General features: G+C 38.6%; 1 protein-coding gene across 4 annotated transcripts; it reads left to right on the forward strand.

The window, feature by feature from the left end:
• Nucleotides 1–2,794: 2,794 nt before the first annotated feature.
• Nucleotides 2,795–17,874, forward strand: aifm1 (apoptosis inducing factor mitochondrion associated 1). 4 transcript variants are annotated; one of them, XM_039777901.1, is made up of 24 exons: nucleotides 2,795–3,042; nucleotides 4,559–4,689; nucleotides 4,799–4,919; nucleotides 5,041–5,064; nucleotides 5,577–5,699; nucleotides 6,852–6,923; nucleotides 7,130–7,201; nucleotides 7,305–7,373; nucleotides 9,119–9,190; nucleotides 9,397–9,468; nucleotides 9,572–9,640; nucleotides 10,007–10,125; nucleotides 10,240–10,370; nucleotides 10,886–10,976; nucleotides 11,168–11,252; nucleotides 11,331–11,407; nucleotides 11,939–12,047; nucleotides 12,164–12,271; nucleotides 12,365–12,453; nucleotides 12,537–12,677; nucleotides 13,039–13,181; nucleotides 16,900–17,024; nucleotides 17,125–17,315; nucleotides 17,401–17,874. In XM_039777901.1, the coding sequence occupies exons 1-24, from the start codon at nucleotides 2,955–2,957 to the stop codon at nucleotides 17,470–17,472; spliced, it is 2,394 nt and encodes a 797-aa protein (XP_039633835.1). In that variant the 5' UTR covers nucleotides 2,795–2,954; the 3' UTR covers nucleotides 17,473–17,874. The 4 variants fall into 4 exon arrangements, with proteins under 4 accessions (XP_039633835.1, XP_039633837.1, XP_039633836.1 ...); XM_039777903.1 differs by lacking the exons at nucleotides 9,119–9,190; nucleotides 9,397–9,468; nucleotides 9,572–9,640 and having other exon boundaries at nucleotides 2,797–3,042; XM_039777902.1 differs by lacking the exons at nucleotides 6,852–6,923; nucleotides 7,130–7,201; nucleotides 7,305–7,373 and having other exon boundaries at nucleotides 2,797–3,042.
• The last annotated feature ends 137 nt before the right edge of the window (nucleotides 17,875–18,011 follow it).

The raw sequence follows: 18,011 nt of genomic DNA on the forward strand, positions 1-18,011 counted from the left end.
GGCTGTGTGGTAGCCTGCTTTTAAAAATGTTATCATTATTTTGCTTGATTTGACAAACTCTATGATGGCTAAGTTACTTTTTTGGGGCTGAGAAGGTAAGTGGGACGTGCAATAATACAGTCAAAGATATTTGACTTTTTTCAAAATAATATCATGTCAATAAACTACATGTCTGTCCCTTGATGTGATTATTCTCTAGTGTGGCCCTTAGTGAAGTTGAGTTTGACACCCCTGCCTTAAGGTGTCCCTTATTTGGAAAAAAAGGGGACTGGCCCAAATCAAGATCAACAGCCCATGCAGTCCCTATATGTATTTGTTTGTCCATATAGGCTACTATAGGTAGCAAAGGACCCACTTTCTGACTGAGGAGGTTGGTTTACAATAGCTTAATTTGGACAGCAGAGGTCATTGAGTGGAGTTAACAGATGTTTCCTGATCTCTATCAAACAGCTCAAGACTTTAGAAGCAAATCTACAAAGTTCATTCTCTGGATAATTTACATCAAGTCTGTGGTGTCAGCAGGATTATCATGAGCAGTTCTCACTCTATGCATCATGTAAGCAGCCAGACACAGCCTTACAGTAGATATCAATTCATAATAATAAAAAAGACTCGTGTTTGTACTACAACATGTAGCCCACAGACATAATTGTCCTCTACAAAATGTCCACACTGCATGCACTGACAGGAATATCTGCGTCTCCTGACACAGAAACACAAAACATAATTGGGCTGCTGTGTAATTAAATAATTAAACAATTATTTTGACATCAAATGAATTTTGTTTTTGGGAGTAGTATTATCTTTGTCTGTTTAGTCAGGGCTTACTCGGTGCAATTGGTTTTAAGTGGCTCAGTGTTGGATCCTGTCCTGACCAGTAGGGGGCAGTAAGCCTTTACCCACGAACTGCTGGCTTCTCGTCATGCTGCCGAGAGTGACCTCATCAAACGCTTCTGTCTCATCTTTTCTAGTAAACAGGACATTTATGTCTGGCTGCTTGTTCTGCCATCCGGGACCTGCAACAACAACAGTTTCTGCTGAAGTCTCTGCTCATTAAACTGTCTGTTGCCTATGTGACTGGAGCTGATGTGATTGACATTAGTGACGCTTCCTCTAACTGCACCTGCTGCTCTCAGCGACATTTGATCATTATTAATCAAATTGAGCATGATCGGACTGATGACCGTCTGTGCTGAAGTTATAGCCTTAAGCCAACAATCTGCTAGGGTTTAGGCTAACTTCTATGTGGGGCTATCTGTGAGTTGAGGGTTGACCGCACAGATAATGTCACCAGTCTTTGATGTTCTGTGACAATTAAAAGTAAAACCGTTTATTTAACTAATTGATTCATTTGTATATGAATATTTACATGTATTTAATTATTTATGTATTTATTGCCTCATTTATTTATTTCATGATGTATTTCAAAGGCATATTTATTAATTTATTAATTTATTTATGTATTTATTAATTTATGTATGTATTTATTCATTTATTTAATATAGAATAAAACGTCCATAATAAACGTGATAATGTGCGTGTTGTTTTAAACAGCCTGATTTTTTGCTGCCCCCAAGTGGCTAAAGAATCCATTCTTGCAAGTTTCAGATCTGCTGAGTCTACAACCTTTTAGTATGCTTTAATTATTAATAATTACAAATGGTTGTATAATATCTGACATAATGGCAGCCTTATTTTTCCAAAATAGCCTTACGTAAGACAGAAGTCAGATCATTTGGATAGACTAATCGCTAGGCAATGTTATTACTTTAACATCATTATCAGTCACTGGATAGTAGTCCAACATTATAAACACATCATCACACACTGTAATGAAATACACAAAACAACGCTTTTATCCCGTGAGAGAAGCTAACCTTATAACTTATCTTACCAATAAAAACAATTATGTCACCAATCGCTTATCTCATATCACCAGTTTAGATTTCCTTTCTGTCAAAATAAAAAATAATTTCTTATCATGAATAATCAGCTGCCTAAATATTAACGATTTTCAGACCGAGAAAAATGGGACCAATTTAAAGTCCACTGCAGAAGACGTTATGAACCTTCAGAATTAGCATTTTCCAGTTGATTGCAGTCAATTTATAAATATGCATACTATAAACAGATTCAATTTCATCTCTTTTCAAATTTCTTGAGCAACCACCAGATTGTGATAATGGTCTAGTTTATGTTATCGACTCAGTGAGGTCTATACATTCATGATGAAACCCCCCCCCCCCAAAAAAACAAAAACAAAACGTAGGCCTGCATTACACACACACACACACACACACACACACACACACACACACACACACACACACACACACACACACACATCCTACATTTCCAAAACAATAATTTATAATGTCTTAATTTAGGCCTAGTCAAAATACCGGTAACATGTTAAATAAACTGTAGAGGGCGACAGTACACTTTGGTTGCATGTAACCTGTAGAAATGTCAAGAAGAAGAACCGGGTTCACGTCAGTTGCCAAAGAGTATTGAAGGAAAGAGCTCGAAACAGCGTCGACTAGGTGTAACAGCCTATATTAAATCCGAAATGACACACGTTTACTATGTAGCTAAGTGAGTAAAACTGCTTTGATCCGTAATAGCACAAAAATAACAGCAAAAACATGTCAACTCATTCAAGACTTTACGGAACTTATGTTCGAAACTGTCGCTTATTGTTCGGCGACGCCATCTTTCTTCCAAAGCCGTTATCCTACTTAGTTTTCCATTGGTGAACAATCTTACGTAGTCTAACAGTCTTTACAATTACCCATGACTCTCCTGAAACGTATGACCTGTCTCTGGCCTTGGCGTGTAGCGCGGTGCTGCTAGTTGTGTGCCGGGTGTAGGACTGAATAACGTGATCTAGCTAGTATTCCTGACCGAGAAGTCGGCTAGTAAACTGGGAACCGTTACAGCGGAGCTGAGCCACAATGCTGAAATGTAGAACTGTATGGAAAAAGCTTGCACCACTTGCTAGAGCTTCCTCAACTGTGTGCCGACAGAATGTGAGAAGAGCAGGTAACGTTACGTTACGTTAAGTTAGGTAACAAATGTTAAGTAACGTTACAGTAACTTGGTGTCTCCTTGTTAGTTTCCCTCAATTCAAATACCCATTGCTTGTAGCATGATAGTGCACAATGTTGACAATTTCTTAAACCAGACGGGGTATATTTTGGTAATGTTAGCTTAGTAAGTATTTTGACCTTCGGTTGGCTGTTACAAAGCTAATATTAACTGAGCTAATTAGCAAATGGCAACATCACATGCAGAAGCCAATGGCACTTCGAAAACTAGCTAGGTTATCTCAAACCACATTGCACTACACTGGTTGCGCTCACCTAATGCCTAGCAGAAAGCAACGCTAGTGAATGCAATATAAACGCATGTCACTGTCATACATTGATTTTGATTCAGTGCTGGTAACGTAATGCTTATTACAGGTGTTACGCCATAGTGTATAACCCGTCCGATTTGACCATGCTTACATAGGCTGACTTTGGTTTGGATCACGGGGTATTTTCAGCCCCCCTGTGACCCTGAAAGAAAAAGCACAGCGTGTACAACCTAAGTCCCTCTGCATATGATGCCTGTAGATTTGAGAGGTTGATCATAATGAAGATTCAAGCCTCTAAACTCAGCTCAAATTGTGTGTGTGTGCTTTCTTTAATTAACCCAATAACAGGCACATACATGTGCATACATATACACACATACCAACGTGTGCCAGGTCCTTCATTTGGAGGAATTTAAACCCAGATGTAATATTACCACAATCTTTGATATTACCTTGCAAATAAGCAATAATATGCTTTAATTGATGATCTTGTAGTAAGACATGTTTTCATTATCAACATCGACAGATTATATTCTGTAAATATATTGTACAACCTGCAGCATTTACACAGATAGTTTAAACTTTTGTAGCCCACAACTTGTCTGCATATTTCACATTTTCACCAGGCTAGCAATGAATCCAGTCACCTTCACACTTAATGGCTAGCCAGACAGCTGCTGTCATGGCTGTGTTTATTTTTATTTTTTTGCATACATTAACTGCAGGCACCTTTTCACATGCTATAAACTATAGAAAAGAAATGTCTTATTCTTGTTATATCTGGCCTCATTGTTGTTAGTGTCCAGCCAAATAGCACAATGAGATGCTATTGACTGAGCATTGAATACATAATTTGGTTAAGTGGCATTGTCAGTCAGATAGCTGCCACCTGATAAGCCTGATTAACATAAACAAAAACAATGATTGGAGAGCATCTCCCGCTGTGTCAAATGCTCCAGTTTGAGTGTTTTCTGCCATACAGGAAAATATATATTAAAAAACATAGCACATTTCTTCTATAAGTCCATGTTTAGTGTAGGGCTAATTAGTCATGTGTGTATAATACAAGGCTTGGAGATGTAGGCTAGTGCAACTACGGTTGACCTCCAATTGGATTACTTTTGTGAGCACAATCCAAGTTGTTAGACTGAAATTGATGCCGTTTTTACGAATTTTAATTATTTGTCAAATTGTTTTCAGGGTTAAACAATAGCAGAATACCAGCATGTGTACCTGTGGCTCACATGTCCACCGGGCCTGCAGGGGGAGGCAGGGAAAACCAGCTGTACGTCCTTCTAGTTGGAGCAGCCTGCGTTGGTGGTGCAATATATGTGAGTAAGCTTAGTCCGTCATAACATACAGTACATGTATTTAAAATCATAAGTAATCAGTTGCAGTCAGTTCGCAAATACTCATGGTTGAAAACTTCTGTTTTCACAGGCATACCGAACTGTCAAGGGAGACAGCCAAAGATATCAGGACCGTATTGATGAAATTTCATCCAGACCATATAAAAGAGCCACAGAAGAACCAGCCACCCTCATGCAGTCAGAGCCTCCTGGTGAGCAATTTATATTAACTAATTTTAATGATAATATTATTTTAACAAAGAGCCGCAGCCTTCCACTGTGACTTTTTTGTTCTGATCAATTAAGATTTCACTGTTTTTTTTCTTGTTTTAGCTGTGGATGCCACTGAAACAGAGGGTGAGTGATTGCTATGTCATTTCTGAGTAGATATTTATCTTAACATTTATAGATCAATCTCCAACTCTGTTAATAAGTTAATAATGATACATCCATGATATATTCATTACAATGAACAAAGAGTTTGTGTATAAGCTACACAAATCTTAAAAGCAATGCCTGTATTGTAAAAAATAAATAAAAAGCCCTTTCACTTAAAAGAGTGACACAGCATTGTCACTCTTTTAAGTGACAATGCTGGGGGCTTTTTTTTTAAAGTCCTAGTTAAATATTATTTGGTGTAAGTCGGCTTGCAATCAGCTGACTGCAGTGCACAGTTTAGCTTCTTCTTCTTTGAGACTACAAACAAATTTAGATTAGTGGTGGATTGGTTTAAATGACTTACCTTAAACCATTTGTCTTACTGATAATACATCATCTGAATGTCACACAAAAGAAATTAGGTTGAATATCAGTCTTTAGTTAATCATTCCATAGCTAATGTTTGATAACTCTGTTCATTTCTCTTTCAGTCATCCCAGAGCCAGAACCTGAAGCAGCACCGTCTCCAGAACCTCAAGCAGCACCTTCACCAGAAGAGCCAAGCCCCCCGGCCCCTGATGCTGAAGTAGCGGCTCTAACTGAACCACCCCCAGGTTGTCTGCATTCTTTTCTATATACCCCTACATGCATGCGTAACATGTTCCTCCTTTATAAACAGTATGTTTGAACCAAAAAGTAACAAAAAAATTCAAAACACACTCTATTACACTTTGGACACATACTTTTAAAGAGAACTAAGGTGTCAGAAATGTGACACCAACTTGTAAAGTCAGGTCAGTGCAAAAAAAGCAGGCTCTAAAACACACCTGTCTTTTCATTTCTTCATGTGTGTACCACATTAGTACAATTTGTTTATATATATATATATATATATATATATATATATATATATATATATGAAATAGAAATCTTTGGTGATTACATGTTTTATACACGAGGCCCTCTGCATATTCTAAACTTGTATTGTCTTTAAGTTGCTGTCCTTGCCCTCTTGTGGTATGTGTTTATTTACTTTCTTTCTTGTATTAATTGATGCATTTGTCATGCTCCGTTCTGTTGGGTTTCATTTGTGTCCTCTAACCTTGTACGTTAACCCTTTACGTTTTCAGTACAACTTTGGACACTCACATACTCACCTCTGTTCTGAACTATAATACTAATCTTTTGGTGGGACACAGTTGTTGTCAGTATTTTCTACAAATATCTTGGCTCCTGGTGTGCTTTGTCATATTTGTGATATCAAATGGAATCCTCCTGTCTATTTTTTGTGAATATGTCAAACTTTGTGTTACTTTGTCCTAGGATAGTACTTTTCCCGCCGTAAATGTGATAGTATTGTTCATAATTGGAAGCTGCCCTTTGAAGTTGATTGTATTTCTTTGTGATGTTTTTCATGCTGTGTCTAAGATGCAAAATGTCTTCACAGTAGTTTATAAAACAGAAAGGTCCCTGGTACTTGTGAACATCACTGTCATCAACACTGACAACTGATAAACTCCATGCTCAGCTCCTTGACATTATTTCTTTCAAATATAACTGTTATATTTGCTGGTGTGGTGTGGACTATGTACATCTCTTTAGACCACAAAGTGGGCAGCTTCCACTTGTCTCATTGTGTCAGTCTGCATGCTCTGCACAATGTTAACAGGGTGAAGCTAAGGAAATGCATGGATCCCGATGGTCTTCCCCTCCAATAATTTAGTAAAGAATGTGATCTTAACCCATACTATGGATTGCACCAACAGCAGATGAGCCAGTAGTAGAAGCATCCCCAGAAGAGTTAGCAGAACCGCCTGCTGCACCTGTAGTTGAGGAGGGTAAGATTTGAGAAGAAAGGATACTCTGGTCTAATTAATTTACTCATTCAATTGGAAATATATTCAGGTGCATCTACATGTGCTTTTCCATCTGACCTGAGGCTGTGTAGTAGATACACACTACAGCTCAGTTAAAGATGGATTTCGCACATTAACTGTTGGTGCACATCCGAGATTATTATGTAACTTTACCACTATACTACCAGAACCATCACCCCCTTCTGAGCCGTCCCCAGCTGAGCTTACAGAGCCGCCCCCTGCACCTGTTGTGGAGAGTGGTAAGCAGCCAGTCAGACCTGTGCATGGAACCAGTGATGTTCATTTACCACATCTGAGGGTTGATTTGGTCTTAACTGGTTAATGCTCCGGTTATACTAACAGAACCTGCAGCAGCAGAAAGCCCCGCAGCAGAGCCAACCGAGCCTCAACCTGAAGTTGTGGCAGAGAGTGGTAAGACCGTAGCTCAGCCTTGTTTGGAGCGGGGAAGTGGGCAGACACCGATACTTTTCCTATTTTGTTCATGTTAATTTCAAACACCTTTTCCTCTATAAATATTTTAAGCATCTTTTTCTCATTACAGCTTTTCTCCCTGCTTGTTCATGTCTTGTTTACATTGTTTGGATTCTTGTAATGATAAAGGTTAATCTCACTTGTGAAAACATTTATTTCTGTTTCAATATAATTTTGAACACTCATATACTCACCTCCATTCTGAACTATAATACTTCTATTTTTGTGGGACATAGTCGTTGGAGTTGTCAGTATTTTCTACAAATATCTTGGCTCCTGGTGTGTTTTGTCATATTTGTGATATCAAATGGAACCTTTCCTGTTTATTTTCTGTGAATGTCAGTCCCTCCAGAAAAACGCGATCATGCGATCGCATAATTCAATGCATAATCAGCCAAAGTCCGCATATTCATGCGGGGGGCGCATTTTTTCAAATATGCTGCACTTTCGCTGCATAAATTGCAGATTTCCGCACAAAATATGCGGTGCTTGCATGATTTCATAATCCCCGCATTTTCGTTGCAAAAAAGTCCCATATATCTTAGCAGAAAGTTGAAAAAATGTTGCGTTTACTTCACACAAGAGGAGCCATTTTCCCCTGTTGCCATGGGAACGTTATGAAGTGACGTAATTACGCGACGTGAACATCATCGTAAAGCAGGTGTTGGAGGTTGAATTTGACATGTACTTTGAGTCTCTTAAGTTGGTATCCAATAAGAAAGCTATCTTAATATCTGATATTATCTGAAATGTCTTTGTTTAAGTGCTCCTGCTGTCTATATTATTAACGATTTTTGAAAGTCTGTCTCTTTTGTATCTTTTATTTCCCTCTGTTTAGACTATTACTTTTATTTTTACTTTAATATTATATTATTTGTATATATTGTTGTATCTTATTTGTTTATTTATTGCAATGACTGAATATCTGTAAACTACTTTTGGAAATTAAGTTTAAAAAAAGCAGGGTGTTGGGGGAATCACTTTTTCTTCTCTTTTTCATCAAACCGCAGTTTTTGCAAGTTCCCGCAATTTTTGCAAGTTCCCGCAATTTTTGCAAGTTCCCGCAATATCATTGCATAAATATCCCACATATTCCATTGCATTTTTTAAGAAAACGTGCCGCATAATCAAGGATTTTTGCCCGCAACAATCACAAAAAACTCTGCGTTTTTCTGGAAAGACTGGAATGTGTCAGACTTTGTCTTGTGATAGTACTCAAAAGGTTTTTTATACTGTTAATGTGATAGTATTGTTCATAATTGGAAGCTGCCCTCTGAGGTGAATTTTGTTTCTTACCTCCGAATGTTTTTCATGCTGTGTCTAAGATGCAAAATGTATTCACAGCAGTTTCTAAAAAAGGAAGTTGGAAAACAGAAAGGTCCTTGGCACTTGTGAATGTCAGTGTGGTCAGACATGCTTGAGTAAAAATCAGCAGTGACATTGGCAACACGTACAAAGGCTAGAGTACAACTCCATAATCACCTCCATGATGGTATACAGTATGTACGTCTGTAAAAGTGTGTCACAAAGTGGGCAGCTTCTACTTATCTCATTGTGTCAGTCTGCATGCTCTGCAGAATGTTAACAGGGTGAAGCTAAGGAAATGCATAGATCCCGATGGTCTTCCCTTCCAATAATTTAGTAAAGAATGTGATCTTAACCCATACTATGGATTGCACCAACAGCAGATGAGCCAGTAGTAGAAGCATCCCCAGAAGAGTTAGCAGAACCACCTGCTGCACCTGTAGTTGAGGAGGGTAAGATTTGAGAAGAAAGGATACTTTGGTCTAATTAATTTACTCATTCAATTGGAAATATATTCAGGTGCATCTACATGTGCTTTTCCATCTGACCTGAGGCTGTGTAGTAGATACACACTACAGCTCAGTTAAAGATGGATTTCGCACATTAACTGTTGGTGCACATCCGAGATTATTATGTAACTTTACCACTATACTACCAGAACCATCACCCCCTTCTGAGCCGTCCCCAGCTGAGCTTACAGAGCCGCCCCCTGCACCTGTTGTGGAGAGTGGTAAGCAGCCAGTCAGACCTGTGCATGGAACCAGTGATGTTCATTTACCACATCTGAGGGTTGATTTGGTCTTAACTGGTTAATGCTCCGGTTATACTAACAGAACCTGCAGCAGCAGAAAGCCCCGCAGCAGAGCCAACCGAGCCTCAACCTGAAGTTGTGGCAGAGAGTGGTAAGACCGTAGCTCAGCCTTGTTTGGAGCGGGGAAGTGGGCAGACACCGATACTTTTCCTATTTTGTTCATTTCAAACACATTTTCTTCTATATATATTTTTAACATTTTCTTCTCATTACAGCTTTTTCCCCTGCTTGGTCATGTCTTTTATTCACATTGTTTGGATTCTTATAATGATAAAGGTTAATCTCACTCACATGAAAAAAATTTTTTTTTCCATTTACTCCTTTCAGGTGCATTTGTCATGGGTACTGATGATCATCCAAGATCATGCGCTGACTGTGTCTCTCCTGCTTTTTGCCTTTCTCTCTCTTTCACTCTCACTCTCTCATGCTCGCTGTCGCTCTTTCATGCAAACTCCAGGTGGCCCAGCACCTGCCTCTCTCAAGGTCCCCTCGCACACCCCCTACCTCCTTATTGGTGGAGGTACCGCCTCTTTCGCTGCTGCCCGGTCCATTCGAGCCAGAGACCCCGGTGCCAAGGTCAGCATTCAGTTCATCAATCGCCTTGTTTTACCTTTTCAGTTTGATTTGTTTGTGTTTTCCTCATGTACTGTACTGTACTGTATATCCCTTTTTTTCAATTGTTGTTACCAGGTATTGATTGTGACTGATGAGCCAGACCCTCCATACATGAGACCACCTCTCTCTAAGGAACTGTGGTTCTCTAATGACCCCAGTGTGACGGAAACACTGCGTTTCAAACAGTGGAATGGAAAGGAAAGGAGGTGTGTTTAAGTTTCTTGCATTGTGCTTTTTGGTCTATACTACTTTATTGCCTTAAATTCTTTCTGTCTCACTGTGACTCTGTGCCTTTCATACAATCTGTCTTTCTCTGCTGTGATAAGTGGCCATTACAGGCAGTTAGACTGTGTTGTCCTGTGACATTTCTTTGATTTCATTACAAAATTAGATTTTCTCTTGGTGGCACTTTTTCTATTCAGGTGGACTAAACTCTGTTTACTGACTTCCCCTTTTTACGGTATTCACAACAAACCACTGTTGATGTCAAACAAAACTTGCACAATTTCCTGTGCTGCTAATGATTTATTTTCCCCAGGATAGAGTTGTTGGACACAGCTGCGTCTTTGCAGCTTGGTACTGTGATAATACCAGCTACAATCGATACCAGTACTTTACTGGTTTAAGTGGTTTATGTATGACTTGCTATGTATGATTAGTGGCCAGATGATTTATTTTTAAAATGTTTAAAGATGTCATAATATTTGTGTTTATTTGCTAGTATCTACTTCCAGCCACCTTCATTCTACATTAATGCAGAAGAATTGGATGGTGCAGAAAATGGTGGCGTGGCAGTTCTCACCGGCAAAAAGGTCGGTTTGTATTTGTTTTCCTTTAACAGTCAGACACTACAGTGTGCTGATGTCATGATTATATACAGTACATAATAGTAGTAGTAGTAGTATTCATACCAGAAGTGAGGAATTTCATTGGCAGATGTAAAAGTACTTTTTGACTGTATTGAGATTTTTGACAACAAATAACATGATTTAATCCACTTTAGGTGGTTCACATGGATGTGAGAGGAAACAAAATAAAACTGGACGATGATACCGAGATTTCATATGACAAGTGTTTGATTGCTACAGGTAAGCCTCTTTGTGATGCATTTATTACCACGTGTGGTTTTAAACCTGGTGGAAGCTAATTTGAACGGTTTGCTGCAGGTGGTGTGCCAAGGAATCTACAGGTCATTGAAAGAGCAGGAGAGGAGGTGATGAAGAAGACAACGTTGTTCCGCAAGGTCAGTGTTTGGCCACAAGGGGGCAATAGCTTTGTTTCAGTTTGGGTATTTCTGTCTGGTAGTACACAAAGCTCCAAAAAGTGACACGTTTTGGCTGTGGGAGTAAAAGTAAAGGTATGACATGATGGTAATAATTAGTTGGCAATATTTTTGACTCTGAATAAGTTGTTTGGAAGTGTTAGATAACATGAAACACTCTCTCATTGTTGATTCCAACACTCTGGAATAGGTCAGTGAGCCAGTGAAAATACTCTGCAATTTAGAAAATAATACAAAGTATAACTTCATTCTGAAATGTGGAAAATGGCATGAAATGCTAAAACTTTGCTCCGTAACTCAAATCACAGTGTGCGCAGTGTTTCTTTTTTGTCAATCCACTGTTTCTTATGGTTCATTTATTACAGTCCCTTCATAGTTGCACAGAGTTAACACACTTGTATAAGGCTAATTTTAAATGTTGAGAGTAACACTGTGATGTATCACTCTCCAAAAAGTGTGAAGTGAAGTTGATATACATTTTGTTCTCCTCAGATCGAGGACTTCAAATCATTGGATAAGGTCTCCAGAAACATCAAGTCCATCACAATCATTGGAGGCGGCTTCTTGGGCAGCGAGCTGGCCTGTGCCCTCGGCAGGAGATGTAAGACAACTGGACAAGCTGAGAAAATGACCGAATAGTTAATACTTCTGATGTTTAACAGAATTAATTTGTTGCTCTGCTGTTGGATCGCTTATCCTCTTTCTCCTTTTTTCCAGCAACGGAGTATGACCTGGAGGTGGTACAGATGTTCCCTGAGAAGGGCAACATGGGAAAAGTGTTGCCTGAGTATCTGAGCAACTGGACAACAGAAAAAGTCAAGAGTGGTAATGTCTATTCATGTCTGAACTCTCATGTATAGTTGCACACTGCACTCCTCATTTCTTCTTGTATTAAATATTCTTCCTTTGGTTTTCTAGAGGGTGTGAAAGTCATATCAGAAGCTTTGGTGAAATCTGTGGTCTGCAAAGATGATAAGTTAGAAATCAAACTGAAGGACGGCCGATTGGTAGGTCCAGGTTATGGTACAAGTCCATTGAAATTTGGAAAATGACTTATTAGTTACTGATTGTCTTGTGCTTCACCGTGTAGGTGAAAACCGACCACATTGTTGCAGCTGTTGGCCTGGAGCCCAATGTTGACCTTGCTAAGTCAGCAGGTCTTGAGGTGGACTCTGACTTTGGTGGCTTTCGGGTCAATGCAGAGCTGCAAGCTAGATCCAATATTTGGGTGGTAAGTTATTGTTCATAAGGTAGTTGAAGTGTTCCAATAACAACAAACCGTGTCTGATTTTGATTGGCTTTGGAAATTCAGGCACATTTATACTTGATTTAGTCAAACTGGTCACTAGTTGTGGCAGCCATTTTGCAGTTGATGTAAAACCCCATGTGCCAATTTGAACAATATCTTATGTTCTTTTAAAAGCTGAGACTTGTGAAAAGTGGATTAACTTTAATAGAGTTGATGGTCATTTTTAGTGATAAAGGTCATGGTCCAGAAACAATGCACCTCTGTAACCATGTAATGCAATTGTAATATAGTTAGGAATTGTAATATATGCCACATATCCTCAACCCCATCTGTCTGGATTTAGGCAGGAGATGCTGCCTGTTTCTATGACATCAGACTGGGCCGCAGACGAGTGGAGCACCACGATCATGCCGTTGTGAGTGGAAGACTAGCAGGAGAGAATATGACCGGAGCCAACAAACCCTACTGGCATCAGTCTATGTTCTGGTGGGTATTATGGTACTTTCTACGCTGTGCTAGTGATGCTAACACAAGGTTTTCATGGGTCACAAATTCTAACCGTTTTGCAAATGAGAGCTGTAGCTGCAAGCCATGAAACTGGCTTGAAGTGAAAGTGAAGGAAAATATTTGAGAAATCAAAAGCCAGTCTGAATTGTTGATTGCACAGATCCACATTAATTTAAATATGATTATCATTAAAATAAGTGGGCACTGGGGTAGCATGTACAACTCTACAAATGACTCAGATTAAATCCTTTTAGAAGTATGATGCATGCATGATTGCTTTTAAGTCTTAAATACCATTAAGTTCTAAAATATTTAAACAGCTTTTAGAGGACATTAGGATAGGAGTTTCCAGGACAGGGCTGCATCGTTCAGCCAGACCTTTTTCATGCCCATCATAAATTTACTAACTGTTAAAAACATTTTTGATATGATCACAAGGGGACTCTACCAGATATTCAGGGAGGGAGTAGCCAAAAATTGAACTACTGTGTGGATTGTGGCCCGCACTACACAGTTGAATGCTGTGACTGCATGTTTTTAGCAGCTGGTGAAATATGACACACTGCTGACAGCATGGGTTCATTGCAGTCCAAAAAAAAAAACCGGGCCATTAGTCAAACTATCGTGACTTATGCACCAGTCAGATGATATGGTGATATTCCTATGAATGCCAGTGTAATGTGTCGGCAGAACCAGGCTGCTGTAATGCCTCCTGGGCGTTACACACAACACCTAATCATAATTTAGCAGCACTGGTCAGTTAGTTCATTTTAAGTTCGTCAAGTCCAAATACATATATATATATATATATTATATTATATTTATGATTTGTACCCTTCGTTTACACGCAAACGGAGAATTCGCCTCTGAAACCGAGTCTTTCTAAAAACTCCGGCCAGAGTGGAGATTTTTGAAATTTTCGTTTGCATGTAAACTGAGACAAACGGAGGTTTAGGCAGCCGAGAGAGAGAAAGAGGAAGTGATTCGTTGCTGTTGTTTCTATTTTCGGGATTCTGATTGGCTGACGTGGGCTTGAGCTTCTCGTTACACTGCCACCTACAGGTTTGGCATGCTCTTTGCTGCATTGACGGCATATTTACACGGGTACGTGTAAACGAAGACTTTTCTGAAAACTGACAGCTGTGCACAATGTTATTTTTGAAAACGGAGAGGTTGAAATGTCCGTTTATGAAAATAGCCGGCCACGTGTAAACGTAGCATGAGTGATGCCACATAGTGTACAGGCTGTCTGGGCAGAACAGAAGGACAACAGCATAATTTGTTAAGGTCATTTCGATGTGACATTACATCAGGTGATCAACCAGCTTGAAACTCATCAGGTGGGGATCGGGGGTTGTTTCTTTATTTTCATGACTATTTAAATTGTAGATTCTCACTGAAGGCATCAAAACTATGAATGAACACATGTGGAATTATGTACTTAACAAAAAAGTGTGAAATAACTGAAAACATGTCTTATATTTTAGATTCCTCAAAGTAGCCACCCTTTGCTTTTTTTGATAACTCTGCAAACCCTTGGTGTTCTCTCAATGAGCTTCATGAGGTAGTCACCTGAAATGGTTTTCACTTCCACAGGTGTGCTTTGTCAGGTTAATTAGTGGAATTTTTTCCTTTATACATACATATCACACACACACACACACATATACATATATAGTATATATATATATACGTAAATATATATGTACATACATACATACATACATATATATATATATATATATATATATATATATATATATATATATATATATATATATATGTATGTATATATATGTGTATATATATATGTGTATGTATGTGTATATATATATGTGGTGCAGTACGTATGCATACACGCGCACATACGGTATGTATGTATGTATGAGTATACATGCAGTACGCAGCACAACATATGAATAATACGTGCGGGGTATACATATTACACATATGTATGCGCGCGGTAGAGAGCATTACATACAATTAATTACAATTACAATTACCAACGCGCATACGCATTACGCGTATAGTGCGGTGCGCATTATTACATGTATACGTATATACACAGGCGTATTATCATATATGTGTGTGTGGCATATTACGCAGAGACACATATGTATATTACGCATATATATATATATATATATATTAGAACGTCACGTTACAGCTAATAGAGACATATATATACATGTATGTGCGAGATATGTATATACATACACAGAATGAGAGTAAGAGCAGAGTAATATAACATACATATTACATACAGTATAGCCACAATACATACATACATACATATATAGTTAGATATCATATATATACATACGCAGTTATATATATATATACATATGCGGCATGTGCGCATTATTATGTATATTATATACAGACATATATATATACATAATACACATATTATGCATCACGCACGCGTGCGGCAGGTTGATATATATATACACCATAATCACCATAAAATATATATATATAAATAATGCGGCATATACAGTATTACACAACACATATGCGTATTACGCATATGTCTACGTGTGAGTATAGGCATAGCGTGCAGAGAGCAGGCGTGCAGCATATGCATTAGAGACGCGTATGATGCGCAGACACGACAGTAGTAGAGAGAGAGTATGTGAATACATATAGTGTCGTGTGTGTGGCGCATATACATACGCATACGTACACATACGTATTACGTTTACGCATACGCATGCGCCGCATACGCATACGTATGCAATGCGGTGCGATTACGAATTATTAATACATATATTACACACATACTACATACGCGCATACATATATGTAGGTGCGCAATACGGCACACATACGTGAATTACATGCAGACATATACATTCCGTATACATAGTATGGCGATGCGGCATATATATGTACGACACGCACGCACACATGTGCGCGCATTACACACATTACGCCGCATATTCGCGCGCGCATAATACACACATCATTACGCATATACGCGCAATTACGCACATACTCGCGCATAATTACGATTACGTGCGCGCATTATAATAATGTGTATATATATATTGCGTGTGTATATTACGATATTAGCGCATTATATACATGCGCAAGCATTATACATTACGCATTAACGCATTAACGTGCGCACTGTACGCACATGTACGCTGTATTATGTATATACGTGCATTATTACGTACGTACATATGTATATCTATACGTGTGTGTACAATTGCCGCCACATATACGCATAATACGCATATATTACGTGCGATTATTACGCATACATACGCACATTATACGTATTACGACATATACGTGTATAATAGTATATATTACGCATGGTGCGTATACATACGTGTGCGTATAATATATATATATATATATATATATATATATGTGTGTGTGTGTATATATATGTATATGTGTGTATGTATGTATGTATGTATGTATGTCAAAACCATTAGAATGTATGGGGAAAAGGCATGTTGTATGCGGAACATTAAAATGAAGCTTGCCCTACTTTTTCTGTCCGGAGGTAAAAGTGTTCAAGCTTGCATGTTTTTTAAGGTATTCTGTAATTCCATGCAGCACTACAATGACTTGCCATAGCGGAGGAAAAATAAATCCGTGGAGAGAGAATAATTCTTGTTCTGAGATTTCTGAATCAAATAATTCCTTCAACATGTTTTCCAATCTCTATGGTTTCTCACAGGAGTGACCTGGGTCCTGATGTAGGCTACGAAGCGATTGGGATTGTTGACAGCAGCCTACCAACAGTAGGAGTGTTTGCCAAAGCCACTGCCAAAGATACACCTAAAGCTGCTACCGAGAAGTCAGGTATTTAAGAAATCTTAATTTATTAAGATTATAATCAAAGATTAACAGTTTATTGAGGACCAAGGCTTAGATTTAGTCTTACCCGTTAAATGTATTGCAGGAACTGGGATCCGCTCAGAAAGTGAAACAGAGGACACGGCTATTAGCCCAATGGCCTCTTTAACGCCTGCTCCCACTGTGGAGCAGCACAACGACGAGTATGGAAAAGGAGTCATCTTCTACCTGAGAGACAAAGTGGTGGTGGGCATTATCCTGTGGAACGTGTTTAACAGGATGCCAATCGCAAGGAAGGTATGTCACTTTGTAAGAAAAACGCTTTGTGTCATAGTAAGGAATTCAAATAAAGATTTGCTTATTGTAAAAAAAATGTTTGTAGATAATCAAGGATGGAGAGGAACACGCAGATCTGAACGAAGTGGCCAAACTGTTCAACATCCATGATGATTAAAGATGGTGGAGGCTGGCACTCATTGTGGGAGAGGAGTTAATCTTCATGTGAAGACTGAACTTTGGCAGCCATTGCCACAATCTTGAAGACAAAACTGATCATACATACAAAGAAGTAGGATTCATGTAAATTATCTCATGTCGCTGAAATATTTTTCATGTTTGGAATTTGTATCTGCTGCACCGGTTTTGTTTGTTTTGTTTTGTTTTTCTATCCAGGACAAATCATTTTCTCATTTTCCACCAAACCTATTGCTCATGTTTTTGAAAATCATGTTCAAGATGTAATTGTGCTTTCCCCCCACCAGGCTAAAAATGCTGAGCATGGATTATTGTTTTCCTCTGTGTGATCAGAGCAGCTTGTCGTGAGAGAAGCTGCAATAAAAGCTATTTTTCAATTGGAGTGATCCCATTATTTTAATTTTGCCCCTTAGATAATAGCACTGATAATGACATATACTGTAAGTTGACCTGCATTCTGAGCTGTGATGGTTGTTAAAGTCTGTTTTGGTTGAGCTCATTTGTCCTAAAGCCTTTCAA

This window comes from Perca fluviatilis, chromosome 16 (assembly GCF_010015445.1).
Source record: "Perca fluviatilis chromosome 16, GENO_Pfluv_1.0, whole genome shotgun sequence".
NCBI lineage: Eukaryota > Metazoa > Chordata > Actinopteri > Perciformes > Percidae > Perca > Perca fluviatilis.

Bases quoted from the DNA above. Each gene is read 5' to 3' on its own strand.
- aifm1 (XM_039777901.1), top strand. From the start codon at position 2,955: ATGCTGAAATGTAGAACTGTATGGAAAAAGCTTGCACCACTTGCTAGA. The intron at 10,977-11,167 runs GTCGGTTTGTAT...AATCCACTTTAG, and splicing joins CAGTTCTCACCGGCAAAAAG to GTGGTTCACATGGATGTGAG. The intron at 12,048-12,163 runs GTAAGACAACTG...CCTTTTTTCCAG, and splicing joins CTGTGCCCTCGGCAGGAGAT to CAACGGAGTATGACCTGGAG.